Genomic DNA, 20,544 nt, shown 5'->3' with positions numbered 1-20,544 from the left:
CAAAAAGATCATTTTAAAATAAAATAATAAATAAATTACAAATAAATATTCTAATACAACATGCACACGCACGACTCGCTTTTTATTTCTTCATAAAACATTAATGCAAATCATGAAGAAATATGGCTAAAATGTAAACTCATTCAAGGGTAAAAATATATCTTGGATTGACTCATTTCACCATTCTTGTTGACCCCCTAATGGATCTTAAGTTTGTTTCCTTAGACCATCTCAATGTTATGTCTATAAAACAGGAGCGAAGCTACCTATAAAATAGGGGAGGTAGTGACCCTCCTAAAAGAAAAAAATTTGTTTACAAATATAATAAAAAATAAAAGAATGCCTCCCATCCCAAAAATAATATCTAATCTTTTCCTCTTTTAAAAAATGTATGATTGTCCCTAATTCTTATTCAATACAACAAAGAATAATTAAAAACTTGTGTTATTTAGGCTATAGGTCATATACTTAGTTAAAAAAAATCTTAATTTATATTAGAAATAAAAATTTAAAAGGGCAGCAACAACAAACCAACAAATTACTTCTTCTATTCTTCCCTTTTTTTTTTAATTAGAAAACAAAACATCATTCGATATTTTTATTATTATTACAACTTATAAAATAATAAGTAGTCTTTGGTCTTCGATTATTATCTCTCATTTTTTTTATAAGTTATTTTTTTATTTGTTTTTTTTGAATAATTTATATATTTATTTATTTATCTAGTTTATAATCTTATAATATTAATTTAGGTTTTAAAAAAAATTGAAGATGATGATCATGTAATTATAATGCTATTCTTGTATTATTTTTAATTTTTCTCGTATTAATTGTTTGTGACATTGATATTATTGATTTACAAAAAATAAAATAAATTGAGTTTAGTTAAGTTGCATAAAATTTATCTTATTATCTATGTAAATTCTCAATAATAGATGACTTTGAATCAAAGAAAAAACGTCGAGTTCAATTGTGTATTTAAATTACAAATTTTAACTTATTTCAGCTCTAATAATATTATTATTATTTTTTTCATTGCATAAGTTATTGTTGTGATTTAAATTATTTACATGAAACATAATACATTTTTTTAATAATTTTGTAGAAAATGTCTAAAAAGAAATAGAATAGTATTTGAAGATTCTAAAAGCAAGTATGTAACCTATATTTACAATATTTAAAATTAGTTTTGAGATATTTGTGTTTAATTATTTTAATATATGATATGTTCAATTATCTTATAAAAAGTTAATTCTAAGTTTAAGTTATTATTTTTAATTAAAATAAAAAACTAAAAAAAATATTGTTCCCTATTAAATATTGTCTAGCTTCACCCCTGTGTCTATAGTTACACATCTGAGTCTTGACAAGTTAGCTAGCAGCAGTATCTCCAATTTTGAAAGAACATCCTCATTGGTCTTTGTGACTGGAATAAGTTCTTTTAATTTAAAGCAATTATGAAATTTCAATTTCTGAGAGATATTGAATAGCTCCATTGCAAAAAATAGTTCTTAAAAAGGGGCAATTTTTTAATGTCAAAACCTTTAATTCGAAAAGAAATCCGGAATTCAGAGGATCTTGAAACACATAATTCAGTTCAAGCAATTTGTTTAACCGTAACAAAAGTTGAAAAATAGCAATAAATAATTATCTTAAACCCTAAAATCAATAAATCTATCAACAAAAATTAAAAAATAGTAGACTCAGAAATTAAAAACAACAACAATAGCATAGTAAAATCATTTTTATCAATAATTTTAACAACACAACTTATCAATGATTATTCAAAAATCACGAATTCAGAATAGAGTATAAATGATGCATTACAGTACCACATTACATGTGTGTTGTGCATAAAATTTGATTGTGACCATCTTAGAGTCAGAATTATTATTCAAACACTAATATATTATTCTGATTTTTCCTCTTCCTTTCTCTCCCTCCGCATTCTTTTTTTTTTTTTTTTAATTTTATAATTTTTTTATTAGGGATAATTTAATAATAAAATTAAAAATTTTATTAAAAAGAATGATTTTAATATTAAATGAAACGTTGGGGACGAATTTAAATTCAAAATAACGTTGGGACGAATTATATTTTGACCTTAAACCTTAAGAACCAAAACAATATTTAATAAAGATATTTTTCTAAATTAGCATAATTATGCATTATTCATTAAATGCTAATTATAATATAATTATAATATTATAATATAATTATAGTAAAAATATTTTCTAAAATAAATTTAGAAGAAAGAATAGTGTTTTTATTTTGAAGAAAAAATAATTTATGAGAAATTAACCCTTCACTTTCATTAGTTGATAATGCATTAAATATTAATTTTATTTAATTATAATAAAATATTTTTTAAAATTAGTATAATCATGCATTATTCATTAAATACTAATTGTAATATAATTGTAATATAATTATAATAAAAATATTTTTCTAAAATAAATTTAAAAGAGAAAATAGTGCTTTCATTTGAGAGAAAAAAATAGTTCATGAGAAATTGACATCTCACTTTTATTAATCGAAGAAAAAACTTAATTTTAATATATTAAGTAGATTGAGATCAACAACTAAAATCGCTCAAATAATAATATTCCAAGAACAGTTAAAATTCTTCCTTATACTATAAAACACTATCATAGTAAGAGTAAAGAACATTATGTATTAGTACTAGTGTCTCACATCTCTTGGATCGTTTTCTATTTTTGTGGGATCATGTAACTTGTTCAATTAAATTTTGAAAATATGTAAATATAACTGATAAGAAAATTAAGCACCCAAAAAATGGCTTAATGTATCGTATTTGTAGCTCGAATATAAGTATCCTATGTTTTATTACGTGTGTAATTTTTTACTCAAAATTCAAATTTGAAAACAGAATAGAAAACTTGAAAATCTTTTTTTTTTATTAATGGACTTAAAAATCATTAAAACAATAATTGTTTCATAGCAATATAAAGTAGAGTAGTGAATTCTATTACACAAACAGAAAAATAATTTTCGTATAGAAATACATATTTTAACATTTATAAAAAAAATTTTCTATTATGACAAATTTTATTAATCTATTATAAAATATTTGATGATTTTTATTACTAATTAGTATATAGGATAAATTATTTGAAGCATATATGTATTGACTGATTTTATAACTAAATTTTTATATTTATGGAATATCTTTGCAAAATAATAGCATTTAATAGGATTTGGAAAAAAAAAAAAAAGAGTATTGAATAAATATAAGTTAGATGTTGATATAGAAATAGGTTAAATGAGTTAGGTGGGGATATCTAACACCTAATAACTAAAATTGCATTTGGACCAGAAACAAAAATATCAAGAGACAGTGACTAAATTAAATCATTGTATTATATTTGATATAAAATATACAAAACTGAATATGTCCCAATAACCTGTTTAACTTAAGATAAATACAATGACAAAAACAAATAAATTATTTGAATTTTTTTTTATACTCCTCTTCTTTTTTTTCTCCTCAAATTTCTTGGTTGTAATTAACATCCTTCAATTTTTAAGTATTTTCCATTAAAATAAAATAAAGGGCATAGAAGAGCTAGTTATGACAACACAATTCAAATGTCTTTTGTCCCAATTGTAATAAATCTAAAAGGTCCCAATCCATCACTACCGCCACATGCACTATCTTTGAATCAATGATCAAACACATATTATACCCATCATAAATCTAAAGTTGATTTTTCTTTTTCAGTTGTTATATGCTTTTTTCTTTCTTTTTTTGAATATCCTTTGGATCAAAGTTTCAGACTTTACCACCATGCAGAGGTGGAAGTGGAGCAATAGCAGCAGAAAGAAACCCCTTATTTTCCACTATTTGTGCTGTTCTTGGTGGCATTCATGGCTTTCTCAACCCTTCATAGTGAGTATAGCATTCACCAAATCTATGATAACAAGTTGATATAATTTTTCATGCTAAAAACAAACAATAGAAGATCTTATTGAAGTCATAAAATGAAAGGCTTCTCATATTTGATGAAGGGCACCCAAATATCTGGAGAAGAGGAAGAGACAACAAAGAAGAAAAGGAGAAGGAAACGAAAACCAAAAGCAAAGAAGAAGGATGGGAATGAAGATAATTTTGGAAATAAATATTATTAAAATTTCAGTCTCTTATATCTCCAAAATATATCTCCAAAATATTGAAGAGGCTGAAATTTTAGTTCTAATCTCTGTCACCAAACACAATATTAAGTCTCAATCTTTCCGTCAAAGTTTCAGAAAACAAATGCTCATTCACTAAAAACACTAAAAACAAACGCTACATAAAAGTCTAAGAGTGTACCAGAAATGCACCTTTCATCATAAATCAAATCCATACAATCCTAACACCAAAAAACTACCAAATTTTTTCAAACCCCTTTTTCTAATTCTAATTTTATTCCTAAATCCAATCCATTTCTAACCCTTGGTCAACTCAACTCTACTGCCACAAAGTGATAAATTTTGCTTTCGACTCTCGATGCCAAGTGAGAAGAAAGAAAAAGAAGAAAAACACGGAAAGTCTAGACTACATGATGAAGATTAGTTTATACAAGCACGATGAAATATATGCATATAAATTACATTATATATACAATTAACTATCATATCATTAACTGATTCTATAAGATCCAAAATACACTTAATGAAAGATTCTAACAACCTTGTTACCTTGAACTGCTATTACTGTATTCCTTACTCTCAGTTCTCACCCAATTATGCAGTTGAAGTGCCAGCAGAATCTTTCATCTTGATAACTGATTCATGCTCTGCTGCAAATGACAAGACAGTCGACAAGAGCTCCTTTCTAGATGGTAGCTGTTCTGAAGATGAAGGAGAAACCAGACGCATAAATGGCGACAGTGTTGCTGCGGAAATTTGAAAAGAATCAGATGCCCCACTTGCCTCTTGGACTGGTTTACTTCCGTCGTCATCCACATGAGAGCTACCTTGTAAACCAGTTGAAGCATCATTCATTGAAGCTTTTCCTGGAAAACTCGATTTTATACTTTCTGCCACCGATTGATTTTTACCAGAAATCTCACCGGAGACTAAATCAGTCGGTGGTACTCTTCCTTTTGTTGCATCTTTTAAGGATGAACTAGTATGATCAAACAAACTGAAACTATTTTCCCCAATTACAAGGGAGTTAACAGAACTCTTAAAACTGCACACAGGATCTTTCCCAAAAGCAAGAAAGTTAATTCCCTTTGGAATCCTAGCTGGCAATTTCTTTGGAATTTCAACCAAGGTTTGATTTGTTCCAGATGTACTTTGGTCAGAAGAGGATGAGCCAACTTTGGTCATGCCTTCCTTTGGCGTAGTAGGAGAAGGCAATGATAGCTTTGCAACATCGACGAAACTAACTCCTTTAGATGCAAGCTTAAGCTGTTTCTGTACAGTGTTTGTCGCTTTATGTTCCGAATTGATGTCAGAATGAACTCTTGGAGGATTGATCAAATGGTTTTGTTGGATAGAACTACAGCCATGAATGTTAGGTGGCATGTTGGAATTTGTGTTTCCTGAAAAGTGTGGAGATTCCATTCCTGGTTTGTGAACCCTTGAAGGTGTAGCAAAATCTTCCTTGGCTGGTGACTGCATCAATAAAGCCCATTTTAAGTGAGAATAATTAAAATTATAATAATACACATACATGCATCTGAAAATACCGATTGATAACTATTGAGATTCAAAAATGAAAAAGGCTTTTAAAATGCGTGTTTCACCGACAGAGAGGCTAAATTACATAGACACTAAGTATTAAACAATGAAATATATATGAATATACAGTTTCACTAAAAACTTAATGCAAGAAACCACAAACACACAGAATAGAAGTAGTATAGTATCATCCAGACTGATGAGTCTAGAATCTCAGATCACATTTGAAGAGAAGATAGAAGAGAACTAGAAACAAGCAAAGGGAAACAAGGCACTCAATTCTCCCACTTCCTGATTCTGCTTAATTACAAAACTGTCCCTGAACCTCTTGCGCCTATAGACCTGCTGCCCTTTGGGAATTTTCCTCAAAGCTAACACATAATGCACAACCTAGTTATCCTAATTATATATGCTAACAATAACATTTGTATTTGGATTGAAAACACAAGCATTTTACAGGAAGTAATATAGAGTGGATGTGGTACCTGGTGCGAAAACAAGCATGCATCACCTCTGACACAAAAACCTCCGGACACAAAGTTAACACAAGGATACTTGGAGAGTTGATGGTCAAAAGGGCAGTCATCCCCTTTCATGCAGGAGTGACGAGCGAAAAAGGAGCATGGCTGCAATTTCAAAATCAATATTGTTCAACAGCAGTTAGAAAGTCTAGTTCACAGGATATTTCTCAAGTCCTGAAATGTCTTGATGAAAAATCAATAGATAGTAACTTATAGATAAGAAAAGTACCTTTGATTTGGTAGAAGGCACTGTATCATGTGAAAAATGGCACTTGTCACCCTGCCAAATTTTTGTATCAGATGAAGCAAAGGATACCAAAATAATATGATAATTTTGAATATTAAAATATAGTATATATTGTATTAATTACAAAAATATAATACCCATAAAACAATCACAGGCTTGCTACTGCACAAATTTACAAGGGTTCATGTCAATTCATGTCATATAAAAGAAATACTGGAAATGAGGAAATTTTACAGAATTTCTAACTCAACTTTCTAATATAGAAATCTTGCATAAAAAAACATCTATTGAATCATAGGATTTTGTTATCATGTAATGTGTTTACCATTAGTCCCAAATATAAATGAACTTCGAGCAGGTTGCCATATTATAAGAAATGAATATCTCAATTACCATCTAGGATCACAGTTAATTATAGTATCAAAACACAAATATAAAATTTTCTCATGCTCTCATGCAAAGTTCGACAGTAAAATATGAAAAACAAAAAAAAGAATGAAAGTGGAAACAACTCGATGCAAGTATAAGGGGGGAAAAACATTTTATAGTTACACAACAAACCTCATAGCATCTTCCAACAAGAAAATGGCGACAATAAGAGATGGTTTTTGGTTTCTGTTGTACTAGAGACAACTTCAACCTTTTAACACCAAGTTGTTTGTTCTTTTCTGCCCGTTTTTTCCGCGCTTTTTTCTACATAATGAAGTTCAAGAAAGAATGGGATCAGTCACTTGTTAAAAAAACAGGTTTATGAATTATTCTATCCAAATAATGTAAAATTGACTAACATTGTGGTGACATAAAAGGATGAGAACTCAATATATCAGAAGAATACCTTCTTTTTTGCTTTCTTTTCCGCAGAACCAGGGCCACGCTTTTTTTTACAGCTGACATCAACCTTCTGTTGATGAAAAAATTGAACAAGAGAAAACTGAACAACCATACTCTTAAACCAATACAAGTGCCTAATAATCTACCTTTTTTATTTATTTATTGTTAATGGGTAAAATAGTAAACAATATGAGAATACTCAAGATGGAAAGATCTTGAATGTCAATGGTATTGGATTCAAATCCTTTTTATATATAGGTATAGAGAATATCAGTTTTAAATTAATAATGCTTAATATCCTAAATAGTTTAAAAAAAATCAACAAAGTTCATGATAACTGAGAACTACAGGAACCAATTTTCGGATACACACATTACTTTTTGAGGTTTATGGGAATGGAATGGAGATTGAATCACATTGTGGTCCGGGAACAAAAATAACTGTTATGACTTTCTTTGAAATTGCTAAACTAAAATAATAACAGGAAGGGTGGTCATGTCATGTTTCTTGTCAAATATGAGATTTGTTATTGCCAGTGAAAACTAAGAAATTAATTGACTATCTATAAATATAAGAAATGATTGTCATTTAATACCGTAGAAGTGGGTTTAAGCGGTAGTGCACCCAGGTAAAGATCATACCTCTGATGCAGCAGGGTTTCCATGATCTTGGTCAGAGTCTTCTTCCAATACGTCAGTAACCGGTTTACTACCTATTTCTTTGCCTAAACCTTCTTTTTCTGTATTCCCCATATTAATACTTTCGGGGTTCTGAACCTCATCAATTTTCGTTTGAGGAATAAATGAATCTGCAGTAGGCATGTCAAACGAATTACAATCCACTCCAAAGTCTCCAACAAGTTCTCCCTCTTCTATGTCCTCGTTTTCAATATGAATATTTGAAGAAATTGATGCATTGTTTACACAAGTTGACTTTTCTAAATTTCTTTCATTTTTCATTTCACATTTATCTTCCAAATTATCATAATCCAGCAGCCTTTCATCTTCATAATCCAGCTCTACCTTCTCAACTTCAGCTTCTTTAGAATTTGGAAGAGAATCCGTTGAGCCTTGTACTTGCATCTCACCTGCATTGCTGCCATTCTGTTCCTCACCTGACCCTGCACTCAAAGAGATTAAACCACTATCACGAACAATATTTTGTGTTCCATTCACAACCAGTTCCAACTCATCCATTATCCTTTGTTGCTCTTTATCTGCATCGTTACACCTGTCCTGCAGCAGCGTCCTCGAAGTATCCTCAACTTCTTCTATTCCCATCATCTCCTCTATATCACCCAAAACAATATCATTGACAACACATACCCTGCCCTTGTTTCCAGTCCCTTCAACAGTCTCGTCAAACTCCTGTATGCTTTCGATCGGGACAGCACTCATGGGACGTATAAAATCAGAACCAACAGATTCAGGGAACTCGGGTCCCTTTTCCTTTTTTTCTGGCTTCTTTTTACCATTGCCATTATCTTGGAAAAGAAATAACCATAATTTAAAACAAACATGATAGAGGCAAATAAATTTGAAGAAGTGTATAATCAAAGTGAAACCAACAGGAAATTGATCCCTATCCACAACCAAACTTCCATGTCAATTTCACAAGCAATAAGTAAGTTAAAAAAGTAGAGACAACACTTGATGAGTAAAATGTATTGAGTTCAATTAACCAAAATTTAAGCAATATTCAGATTGGATTAAGGGGAAAAAATGTGCAAAGAGGTAAAAATAGTATCAAAATAAGCAAAAAACATAACAAAAAAAAAACAAATACAAAAACCATACAATCCAAAGCACAAGAATAACTGCAAATTTTTAAAACACAACTAATACTTGACCAAAAGAACATGCTACATGAAGCATTTTGATTTAAAATAACGTACCAAGTGTGGCAGGAAGATGAGAGAAAATTCGAGTGAGAGTGAGGTATGTTTCGCTGCGTAAGTGTGATCGGCGGTAAGGAGGAAAACTCGGTGGTTTTGAGGTATCCAATTCAGCTTGCTCCATTGGAACCGACAAAAAGGTTTCAGAGTTGCAAAGCTCTTATTGTGGATTTGGCAAAGAGGCAAGAAGCTGGCTCACCACCTTATAGGGGATGGTGTTGTGGTGTGGCACTGCAACCAAAACCTTGGAAAAATCTGAACAAGTCAATATAAAGGGTAAACCCAAAACCTGAGTTATTATTGAGGGAGAAAAGGGAAAAGAAATACCCCCCAAAAAATTATTAGAAGTTTTTTTAAACACAATTGAATTGAAATTTATTTGATATATATAAATAAAAATAACGCTGAGAAGCCAAATATTAAATGGAACAGAGAATTAGCCCTTTTTAGGAGCTCCATAAAATGTGTCACTTTGAACAGAACATAAACTTTATTTGGTGTCTACTCCATTATTAATGATCAACTACATAATGTATCAGAAAAATCAATGGAGCAAATAAATAAATAAATAAAAAGTTTATATAAATGAAATACAAACTTGCAATCAATCCATATACTTCTGCTGAGAAGATCTGGTTTTTATGAAGAAGCAAATGGTTGACGTTTGACCTAAAAGGTCTATGAACATCAAGAACTGAGGGAACAAGGAACTTGAACTGTAGCAATGTGCTGCGCCTAGCCAGGTACAATTCCCTCGCTCCACTGGAATTCAAAGAGCTACAAGGTACTTCAGTTATAATGTTACATACATGTACAAACAAAATTTCGCACTGTAACACAAAAATTCAAGTTTAATGCATCAATTTGGATAAAGTTTCACAAAAATAATTACTTCTAAGAATATACACACAAAGCAGCTCCTGAAATGGATAGATATCCTATAACTAACTTCTTTTTACATTACTACTGAATCCTGATGCAGCCTAATATCAATTTTAGAATTACTTTCATACGCTCCTATATGCTAGGAAAATTTCAGCCATGAAATGTAAATTTTACACGAAGAAAATAAATAATTTTGCCTTTTAACAAGACAAAAGCAGCTGCTTCAGATCATGCTTTTACTTTTTATCTCTAATTTTTTATTTTTTCAAAAGATTTATTCGATCACCGCCATATTTCACATTTCACAACAATAACAATAAGTTAATAACAGTAATGGAGTTTTAGAATTAAAATCAAGGTTTACCAGTTACCTGCTGAAAGGCTTCTCTGCTGCTGGCAATGAACGACGACGGTGATCGATGAAGAATCGTGGTGGACTGGTAGTAACTTGTGAGGCTGGCAGGCAGGAGAGGAAAAAAGGGAAGAAGGGAGAAAGGGCTGGTTGGCTGGTGCCTGGTGGCTGACCGGCTGAAGGACGAATGAAGCAGCAAAGCACGAAGAAGAAGAATGCAGGGGAGGCGGGAGTGGGAGCTATGCCGCCCTGCCTTAAATTTTTTCTTCAGCGAATTAGGTGTCAGAAGGTTCTGAAAACCGGACCGGTTATCGAACCACAATAATCTCAAAGACAACAATAAATACACAACAATTTAGCAAATAAACAAGAACAATACCTAAATAGAGAATCTAACAAATTAAATCGCAGCAACCTAACAATTGCAATTTAGCAAATTAAAACAACAGCAGCCCAACAATTTAGCAAATTATCAACTTAACAAGTTCAAGAACAGAAAATCACAACAAAATAAAATAAAATAAAATAAAAATAACAGAAGAACAACAGAACAACACAAGAACAATTAGCAAATTAACAAGTTTACAACAACAGTTAAAATTTACCAGAACACTAATGCAAGTGGTATCATCATGCTAATATGTTTTCTGCAAAGATGCTATTTGTGCAGCTAAAATTTCCTAATTACTAAGATCCAATTATTCTAGTTTCACATGCAATCATCTAACTGAATTTCTAAAAGCTAGAAATTATAAAACCAACCAGAATATATTTAAAACATTTCATCAAACATGTTGAGTGCGGTAAAATTAAAACGAAATAAGAGAAATCAAAGCTTAATATCAATGTGAAAGAGAAGAGACCGTTACTATTGTATACTTCAATTCAGTCTATGAAAAAAATCCAAACCACTTCCAAATCAAATAGTTACTTATTGTAATAGAAATCAGAATTTGCAGATTTAGAAGCAGAATATTGGAGTTGTGTGAGTGTATTGTCTGGTGGCGGGTTTAGGGAACTCACGGCGGCGACAAAAGAGAGCAGTTCGACGGCTAGGAGGAGCGCGCGGGTTGGTCGCAGAGTTTGAAGCAGAGCAACGTCGCTTCCAGACGAACGCGAATGCGAACTCGAACGGTGATCGGCGAGTGAACGCAAGCGAACGTGAACGGCGAAGAACGCCAACGAAGACGACGACTGAACGAAGACGCGAACGTGAACGGCAAACAAACGGCGGAGGAAGCGCGGCTGAGCAGACAAAGACGACGGACGCCGAGCTCAAGGAAGCAGCTGCGATCGGTGACAGCGAACCGGGGTTGAAGACTTGGAGCACGAGGGAAGCTAGATGGACGGACGGACGGCGAACTTTGAGTGCGACGGACGGCGGCAGTATGCCGCTCCTTGCGGCGGTGGTGTAGGCTTTACAGTGCTAGGGTTTTTTGGCTGAGTTTCTGTTATTTCTTTCCGAAGGAAAGAAAGAAAGGGAGAAAGGAACGAAGGAGCTTCCGTTTTGCGTAAACCGGCCGGATCCCGATTCTTGGCCGGTTCAACAGTTTTTCACTATTTTTTTATTAACGGTTTTACATGTCTAACCGGATCATTAATGTTGACAGCTCGCACTTGTACCGGTCCGATCCGGTTGACACGAACACCTATTAAACGCTAATAAAAATATACTAAAAAATTAAAATGATAAAAATATTATTTTTAAATATTTATTTTTTTAATAAATGATAACCGAATTTTGTATATAGTAAAAAATTTGTAATTTAATTTATTTTGTAGAAATATTTAAATATAGTATAAAAATTAAAGTAAAAATTGTTTTAACTTTTAACTTTTTTCTTTTTTATAAAATTGTAACCATTTAAATAATTCCAAAATATAGAATTCATTTTTGTATAAAATTATCAAATTTTAACTATAAAAATATATTTTTTAATTAAATTTACAAAACATACATCATATTCCTATATCTAATTTTTTTTAAGTACATCTAATATTTGATTATATTTGTTATATTTTTAATTCTGTTGATCTTTAAAAAAAACCCTTAACAATTTTTGTATCAATAAATTAATTTCTTAAAAATTAATAAATTAATCTCTTATCTTTTAAAATTTTAGAGAATTTAATCTATAAGGTAAAAAATTACGGACTTTGTAACTAAAAAAAAACACTGAACTAATATAGTATTTTAAAAAATAAAATTTAATTTATAAATAATTTTATTAAAACTAATTTATCTAATATAAAAATTATTACAAATTATTTTAAAGTAAGACTACTTATTTTAAAAGGGACGATATATAAGAGTAACAATTAAGAATACTTGTTCATCTTTTTAATTCTTTTTTTAATACTTAATATATATTATTTTTTAAGAACATAAAAAATAAAAGATTCAAAACTTTTTTCAAGAAGCTGAAAAAAAAAAGAATGAATTAGGATATTCACATCATTTTTCAATGTATGATAATAAAGGACCCGTTGGCTACAAAATTAAATAACAAAGTACCCGATCCACATAAACCGATCCACGCATGGCAGCTTTAGAGTTTTAGACACTTCCAGAAACAAACAGAAACGTTTGGCACTCAAAACTGGAAACAATTGCAAGTTAGAACGTAAAACACACTAGTGACACTACCACACACACTAATCAAGTCAGAAAATCACTCTCAAACTCCTTCAGTAACATAAAAATCACATTTGAGATTGCTTGTTGCGATGTCGAAGAACCCCAGAGAGATAAAGCTTCTATGCCCTTCATTGTCAAAGGTAGCAAACATAATTGCTTGGGACGAAAACAAGATTGATCTTGGGTCCATAGCAAAAGCCTTTGGGATAGAGCCATCAACGGTGAAGCTCAACGGTCACTTCATAAGCAGAGGAGTGGACCTTATTTCTTGCTCTGTTACTTGGAAGTCTCTCATATCTTTCTTCTCTTCTAAAGGACTCTCCACTGGAAACAACCTCCGTGATGCTCTTCTCGTCACTGGCAACTTCTCTAAACTTGCCAACAAGCGTATGTTACTTTCCTTTTCTTTTTTTTTTCCTTTTTGATAATAGCCAACAAGTTCGGTCTACGAGGTTTCAAACCGATCAATTTGTTTAGTTTTATAACCATAAGTCAAATTAATTTCTTATAAATTCTGTCTTGACAATGTGATGGTGACGATGTCTTTACCAAAAATGCTACATGTACGTTAAAATTCAGCTGATAATTAAAAAATCAACTACCAAATCAGTCAGCATCAGTTTATTTGTGGATAAATACTTGTGTAGATTATTATCTTTGGTAATCTGTCTGTTGAACTAGGATCTGCCTTGTTTGAAACTGAAATTGCAATCCATAAGTATGCTTTTTCGCCATCGCTCCATATTTTCTCCTTATCTACTCATGTTGTGACTCTGCAGGCGAACATGAACCTCAAGATTTTGAAAATGGGAATGGTAAAGTGATTGAAAGTGAGAATTCTTGTAGCGGAAAAAGGACTCGATTGGAAGCTTTCAACTTGCAACGGAATAAGAAGTTGAAAGATGGCAACTCAGGTATGTCTCAAGAGACTTGTGGAGAATTATGTTTGACCTTGTGATGGTATATTTTCAACTTTTCTTGTGACTAATTTTGTTTAAGCTTTTCTATTTACTTTACAAAAAGGTGAGACTTTGGATGACCTATGCTGTAAGAGAAAGCAACCGTTGGAAGGTTTCAATTTATTTAAGAAATTGAAGAGCGATAACAAGAAGTCAGGCATGTTCTTGTTCTGATCTTTCTTCTCTCTGTCTTAACTGGCTTACTTTTTCATAAAGAGAAATTCACCTCGGTTGGTCATATCTAAATATAGGTTGCATTTGTTTTCGTTTTATATGGGCAAAATATCAATCTTTTAACCAAGAAACAAATGTCAATTTTTATTTTTATATTTGACCCGTAAAAAAAATTCTGCTTTTCATGCCTCCACCTTTTAGAACAAGTAGCACATTTGTGTCTTAAGATACATTATCTCGTAGCTTCAGCTCTAGATATAGTTTTGTTTTTGTTTCAATGCTTATATCATGCCCCAACTACTAAACTTGTAGCATTGGTTTCTTCTCCAAATGTCTAATAATGCATTGTCTCACGGTTGTGGCAAGCTTCATCTACAAAAGCCTCAATATTAACACATTTGGAGGACTTCCTGCAGGACTTCCCGCAGATACTCAAGATAAAGGGGATAACCTCTCCGGCGGCATTTCTCGCAGCCCATTCACATGCAGTCAGACGAGCAAGAATCGGAAGCGGATTAGAGATGATGATGATGCAATTGTAGCAGCTCAGTGCAAAAGGACGAGATAAATTCTGTGGGTTTCTATACCTCTTGATACAATATATGTTTATGAGCAGTGGACTGTTTTTGCATAGTCATTTTCGGATGCTGCCGTTGTATTTTGTTACATGAATGCTGTAAATTCTCTCTCTCTCTCTCTCTCTCTCTCTCTCTCTCTCTCTCTCTCTCTCTCTCTCTCTCTCTCTGGATGGTGTATATAAATAGATTTTATTTTAATTCGAAAGATACTAAATTAACATCTAATGGTGTGCTTCACATCATTTGTTAATTTTGTGACAAAATGTGAAATCAATGGAGATTAAACATTGATTACTCAAGCTTTCATGGTCATATTTAAGAAAAAATTGCTTGCCAGATATGGGAAACATTACCCATGATGAATGACAACACTAGTACAAAGAAGAAAAACAGCAAAAAAGGTAGTGTGACTTCTACTGTGTCAAAATAATCAAAAGTAACATCAATCGTCAAAATTTTGATACAATCAATTTGGTGATGTACAAACGTTAACTTGATCAAACAGAAACATAGATATATGAATGAAGTACATTTAGCTGTGGAAGTAAAGGCTTGTAATGTACATAATTTAACACCGAAAGTAGTACCTAGTTATGAGTAGTATTGCCATACAACAGCAATTCCTGCAACTAATAGTACTCTAAGAATCAATTTTGGGCTGATGAGGGATGATGACGATGATGATGATGGTTGAGAGGACACTGCTGATCTCCCTCCAAACTTGGAAGATAATTTACCTAGTACTCGATTAAGAAGCACGTCTTTCTTTCCGCCTACAAACAGAAAGATACATGACACATCAGAAACTTTAAGCAATAATTACACACAAAAATAAGAGGCGGATTGGGAGAAGTAATATAGAAAGTTAGAGATGTAAGCTGTAGAATGCAGTATGAATACAATAAAAGTGCATGGTGTTGCAATATTGAAGATTGGTTTCACTAATTACTACGTTTACTTATAACTAAAGGTTGGCACTGATCACTGATTCCAGTCACAAACACCTTCTCTACCAATGGCAGTAAGCATATTACATCCGTTTGATCCTTCCAAAACCCAAAATAGCAGAAGCCTCATGCTCTAGGGCATCATTCTTTCAAAAAAAAAAAAACCAAAACACACACACAGACACACCCCCCAAAAGAAATTAAAAAATAATAAAAGGAAAAGCAAAACCCCCACATTTCGTGGCTCTTAAGTCACATCGCCTATCATTTTATCAATTACACAGGCATGATATGTAGAAGGCTCATCCGTAGTTATACGAAATTACGTTACTTGTGTCTTAGGATGTAAAAACTGGAAAAGTTGAGTGTTACCTTTATCGTTCAGACGCCTTTCCTCCTCTCCAACACGTCTCCGGAGTGCATTTAACAAAGATCCAAAATACAATGCAAAAACTGTGCATGTAATTGTTATGACATTATAAGGCATACTGAAGTCCGGGGTTGTCAAGGGTACAAGCAAAACTTCTGTGTATGAGATAACAGGACTCCTTTCCTGCATTATAGATTCAGAATTAGATATGACACAAACGTTTTTATGTACCAGAGTCAAGAGTGCAATTCAATTAACCTGTAACTTGGACAACATTGGGGTCTTGCTTATAGAGTTATCAGAAAATTGCAGGCCAGCATTGAAGTCAGGAAAGCTTATTATTGCTGATGGAATGTCAAATCCTTGATTAGCATCTGGAGGGTACTCATCAATGTGCAAGAAGCCCTATTCACACCAGAAAAAAGCAGTCAAAGACCAAGTTTATCTAACCATGAAACTATTGTTTAGAATTCATCCATCCTAGAAGTGTCTAAACTGAAAAAAAAAAAAAAAAAAAAAATCAAGTAATAGCTTCTACCAACTTCTGAAGTCAATCAAGGGGGACACACAAAATACACTACTTATGCCCATAACCACTGTGTTATGCTCTACTTGAAGTATATTTAGGTACTTTTGTTTATTTATATATTTTTCATGCGCTATAGCTATCCCTACTGATTAAAGATTCAATCAATTATAGAAGTCGGACATTTTAACCACCCAACTGATCGGCTCCTACAGAACATTGCACAAATGCATTTGATGACAAAGCTGAGTTAAGAGATCAGTTCCAATTATGAAAAGTTACATTAGTAAAAGCACATAATATATTGCATTCATTCATTAGATTCCGGAAATCTGAGCCGAATTATTTACCAAGAAAAATAATCATCAATTGATTTCCATATTACAATTTGGAGGTTTTTTTTTTCTAATTTAACTTGCAAGGAGGTTGATGTATGTCAAACAACAAAATGTGAGGCAAAAACTCAGAAGAAAAATAAACATTAATAAAAATATGAGCAAACCTTATCAAACTCTATATTCAATACTGCTGACTTAACCTCACAGGGCAATTTGAGGACCAGTTCCATCAACCCTGGTGATACTTTGTCTTCAGAAGGTGAAACACGCATTCTCTCAACAAAGTCTGTGAGTACTTGAGGCTTTTCATCCACAAATAATTGTAAAGTGTGATAATACACCTTAATATACCAAGGCACAATTTGAAGAACATTAACTTGAAAATTACATCTCTGGTCAACATAATTGGCTGCAACTAACCCTTGAGTAGATTCTGTTGACTTCATGCATATTGCAATGGCACCCCTTTCGTTTCCACTGCCCATTAAAAATCTACTGGCATATAAAGGCGCATGTGGGGTTGACCAAATAACAGGATGCTTCCATGTAATGCCTAAATCAAATTGCTCACTGTCTTTGTGCACTTTGATTGGATATTCATACAGAATGGAGGAGCTCTTTTCCACCTCTTTGAGTACCCTGTCAGGATTAACAGATAATTCGAAGCCAACATTCCTTCCAAAATCATCAAGATTTGTGCCATTGGCAGCAAATGTAGCAGTACTGCTCTGGAGATTCTCAAGTTGTGTAACCAGACCTCTCTCAACTTGGAGGTAAACATTACTTGATTTAGCAAGAACACATCTTCCATTGATTTTTCTTCCAAATATTGAACTCAGAGACCAACTTGGTTGCATCTTTGCTTCACTAACATAATTAGTACCACCAGTCAGAATATTGGGTTGAAGTACAACTGTAAGTGTTTGTTCTAGAACAACTCTTGAATTTTTCGGATCTGCACCAGTCTTGGCTTGTGTTAAATGCAACCGCTGGGAGTGATAAAAGCTTTTGTATATAGACGGTCTATCCATTAAGGCAGAGAGTCCAGCTTTGTCTCGACAAGGGAGGAGTTTTAACCAAGGTGTAAGGTTCTCAGTGCAGACAGCTTCTCGTGGCAGAGTCCCATATCTTAAACTACCTAAAGCTGACTGAAATGTCCATTTTGGAGCAGAATAAGTGGTGGAAGACTCTAGGAAGTTGATTGAAGCACAAAACAGACCTGACAGCGCATGGGTTAAATCTTTCCAAGAAGCATCAACTTGATGTGGAGGAACATCAAAGACTGCCCACAATTCAACTCCAGGAGGCTTTGCATTATGGCTTGATATTGGATCAAATCCACCCCACCTTTCATAGTTCCACCGACCTTGTGTGAATGATAACTCCATGGCTTTAATATGAAATTTCTTAACCTGTCCATCCAACACTAATTCACATGTTATTTAGTATAATCAGAAAAATAAATTGAAATCAGAATGTAAAAATAAACAACAGTTGGTAGAGACATGCTTCTGAAAGGAACAAACAAAAGCATTAAACCATAGTAAAACCAAGGTTCCTTAATATTTGATGTCAATTGCTTCAACGCTTTATCAAAATGTTTTAGCAGGTAAAGGTTGTGTTGTAGTTAGAGGCACAATACTCGGTATCTTACATTACATGCATTACTACAACCAAAAAAAAAAAAAAAACCCTTCAAAATGAACTTAAACGGCCTAGAAATAGAAAAAACAAAAAAGCATACAACTTTAAGCTTGTACTTTATATATGTAAACGTTTTTGTACTAATTGAGGGGCTATCTAAGTGACTCTCAGCTCTTCCACATAATGACATGATTCTTCAATAACATTGCAGACTCAAAGGCACTTCTAACATCAACAAACTCCAAAATTTCCCTCTGCTCCACCCAAGAATGTCCCATTAGTGAATTTTCTGACTTATATAACTATATGGAGCATAAAACGCAGGGCACTCACATCTTACTATACATAATATGACAAAGACAATATCAAGCAACTAAAACTTTATTCTCTATCCTTAAGGCTAAGATAAGTCGCTGTCATTGTTCTCTCCCTCTTGGTTTTCACCTTCCAAGTCTCTTTGTCAAATGATCACTCATATGCAGGGCATGTTCTCATCGAACAAGAACACCGGAACAGTAGAATCAGGACTCTTGATTCTCTGCACACTCGATCAGATTGCTCAAGTTTTTTGTTTTTGTTACTTTTTTATCATAAAGAAGCTAATTTGACTCAACACAGAGAAGATAAGGACAATACATAACCAAAAATACAGCTTTATAAATAATCACCAAATCAATTATTCACACTAACGAAACGAGTAAGCTTGGCAACCTTTACATCAAGCATTTAATTTGACAAACTTCAACAATAGTTACATGACGTAGAAACTTTCAATAACTTGAGTCATCAGCATCAGTATCAATAATTCAATATCAAAATCCCAGCAAAAACTCTCAAAAAATAAATTTTTGTTATATCATTATAGAAAGAAAAGGTAAAGAGTGGAAGAAGTGAGCAGGCACCAGCTGAGCGATGGATTTCGGGAAGAGGTGATGGTGACGGGCGAAGGAATCGGAGAGAGGAGCCTCATTCTGGAAGTGAAAATGTGAGAGCACTTTGCGATCGGGCAACGGCTTCAGTAGCAGCTCTTCCCAGAACTCTTCTTCTTCTTCTTCTCCCGAACCATTAGATGCTGATGCCGATAACAAGAAGATCGAGAACAGAAAGAGCATAAAAAGAGTCCCTTTCCGAGAAAGAAGAGCCATTTGCGATGCGAAGCAACACTGAGTCACTAAATTCTATAGTGATTCCGCCATCAACACCACAGTTGTAGTGCTGCGGCGGCGACGGTGGCCGCAAACCTCGAGTCACCACGGCGGTACGGAGGCGGGAGGCGATCCAGCGGACTATTTGCCGTTTTAGGTGGTGGCGGTGAATGATTCAGTTGCCTGCCTTCGCACTTTACGGCGGCGATGGATGGTGGCAGCGGCAGCGTTAGGGCAAGTGAGAATTAGACAGAAAAGTGAAGGGTGAGAGACTGAGAGTCCGAGAGCGAGAAACGAGACGAACAAAGAATTTGCGAGACAGTGAGAGAGCCGTAAAGGGTGTTTTGGGGTTTTTACTTATTTTTGCGTTTTATTGGGATTGCATTTTAGTATGTTACGGGCCGGGGCTAATATTTTTGGATATTGGGTAAGTTTTCGTGTAATGCTCTTTTATTGGATGTTGGAGTGTTTTGCAAAGTTCTTGGAGCCAATAATTTATGGGGGACGAATTGCTTTAGCAAGAATGTAAGATTTTTTTTAAGGATAAATATTTTTTCCGTCCCCTGTCCTTTTTTTAAATTTACTACACACTTCTTAACCTTTACAAAATATCAGATCGACCTCTGTTCATATATTCTGTGAGACCAATAAATCATTTCGTTGGTTTCTCCGTTCATAGTCGTCGGAAAACGCTGAGGTGTAACGTGCAGTCCGGGACATGGCTTTGGCACGTCCTACGTGGAATGATATGTGTTCATTAGGACCATTAAGCCCTGTACAATCAGCAAAGCGACGTCGTTTTGG

At 33.3% G+C, this 20,544-nt stretch overlaps 3 protein-coding genes across 21 annotated transcripts; 1 reads left to right on the top strand and 2 right to left on the bottom strand.

Moving 5' to 3' along the window:
* Positions 1–4,533: 4,533 nt before the first annotated feature.
* LOC107617351 (zinc finger CCCH domain-containing protein 65) lies at positions 4,534–11,961 on the bottom strand. Of its 18 annotated transcripts, none has more exons than XM_088497832.1 (10): positions 11,445–11,904; positions 10,441–10,713; positions 9,783–9,961; positions 9,185–9,428; positions 7,932–8,773; positions 7,295–7,360; positions 7,021–7,152; positions 6,442–6,492; positions 6,177–6,317; positions 4,534–5,625 (listed from the first exon to the last, which is right to left on the bottom strand). In XM_088497832.1, the coding sequence occupies exons 4-10, from the start codon at positions 9,306–9,308 to the stop codon at positions 4,747–4,749; spliced, it is 2,235 nt and encodes a 744-aa protein (XP_088353958.1). In that variant the 5' UTR covers positions 9,309–9,428; positions 9,783–9,961; positions 10,441–10,713; positions 11,445–11,904; the 3' UTR covers positions 4,534–4,746. The 18 variants fall into 18 exon arrangements, with proteins under 18 accessions (XP_088353958.1, XP_088353971.1, XP_088353961.1 ...); XM_088497845.1 differs by having other exon boundaries at positions 7,932–8,410; positions 11,445–11,902; XM_088497835.1 differs by having other exon boundaries at positions 10,441–10,747; positions 11,445–11,884.
* Positions 11,962–12,947: 986 nt separating this feature from the next.
* On the top strand, positions 12,948–15,076 carry LOC107616789 (amino acid-ligase). Its single transcript, XM_016318710.3, has 4 exons — positions 12,948–13,446; positions 13,839–13,973; positions 14,083–14,175; positions 14,609–15,076. Exons 1-4 carry the CDS (start codon positions 13,149–13,151, stop codon positions 14,758–14,760), a joined length of 678 nt encoding a protein of 225 aa, XP_016174196.1. The 5' UTR covers positions 12,948–13,148; the 3' UTR covers positions 14,761–15,076.
* A 111-nt stretch (positions 15,077–15,187) lies between these two features.
* Positions 15,188–20,143, bottom strand: LOC107618432 (GPI transamidase component Gpi16 subunit family protein). Of its 2 annotated transcripts, none has more exons than XM_016320494.3 (5): positions 19,498–20,143; positions 17,116–18,363; positions 16,346–16,492; positions 16,090–16,270; positions 15,188–15,543 (listed from the first exon to the last, which is right to left on the bottom strand). In XM_016320494.3, exons 1-5 carry the CDS (start codon positions 19,738–19,740, stop codon positions 15,362–15,364), a joined length of 2,001 nt encoding a protein of 666 aa, XP_016175980.1. In that variant the 5' UTR covers positions 19,741–20,143; the 3' UTR covers positions 15,188–15,361. The 2 variants fall into 2 exon arrangements, with proteins under 2 accessions (XP_016175980.1, XP_016175982.1); XM_016320496.3 differs by having other exon boundaries at positions 17,116–18,377; positions 19,498–20,136.
* Positions 20,144–20,544: the final 401 nt, after the last annotated feature.

The sequence above is a fragment of the Arachis ipaensis genome, chromosome B9 (genome assembly GCF_059453495.1).
Source record: "Arachis ipaensis isolate K30076 ecotype BB chromosome B9, ASM5945349v1, whole genome shotgun sequence".
Classification (NCBI taxonomy): domain Eukaryota; kingdom Viridiplantae; phylum Streptophyta; class Magnoliopsida; order Fabales; family Fabaceae; genus Arachis; species Arachis ipaensis.
Note: the sequence above shows the minus strand (reverse complement) of the source record. Positions and strands in the feature narration are given on the sequence as shown.

Excerpts from the sequence above, each read along its gene's own strand:
- LOC107618432 (XM_016320494.3), bottom strand. The coding sequence starts at position 19,740 with ATGGCTCTTCTTTCTCGGAAAGGGACTCTTTTTATGCTCTTTCTGTTC. Across the intron at positions 16,493-17,115 it reads TGAATATAGAGTTTGATAAG|GGCTTCTTGCACATTGATGA; the intron begins GTTTGCTCATAT and ends TGGTGTGAATAG. Across the intron at positions 15,544-16,089 it reads AAGGCGTCTGAACGATAAAG|GCGGAAAGAAAGACGTGCTT; the intron begins GTAACACTCAAC and ends TTCTGTTTGTAG.
- LOC107617351 (XM_088497831.1), bottom strand. The coding sequence starts at position 9,308 with ATGGAGCAAGCTGAATTGGATACCTCAAAACCACCGAGTTTTCCTCCT. Across the intron at positions 7,153-7,294 it reads AAAAGAAAGCAAAAAAGAAG|AAAAAAGCGCGGAAAAAACG; the intron begins GTATTCTTCTGA and ends TTCATTATGTAG. Across the intron at positions 6,318-6,441 it reads TGCCTTCTACCAAATCAAAG|CCATGCTCCTTTTTCGCTCG; the intron begins GTACTTTTCTTA and ends TTGAAATTGCAG.
- LOC107616789 (XM_016318710.3), top strand. The coding sequence starts at position 13,149 with ATGTCGAAGAACCCCAGAGAGATAAAGCTTCTATGCCCTTCATTGTCA. Across the intron at positions 13,974-14,082 it reads GTTGAAAGATGGCAACTCAG|GTGAGACTTTGGATGACCTA; the intron begins GTATGTCTCAAG and ends CTTTACAAAAAG. Across the intron at positions 14,176-14,608 it reads GAGCGATAACAAGAAGTCAG|GACTTCCCGCAGATACTCAA; the intron begins GCATGTTCTTGT and ends GACTTCCTGCAG.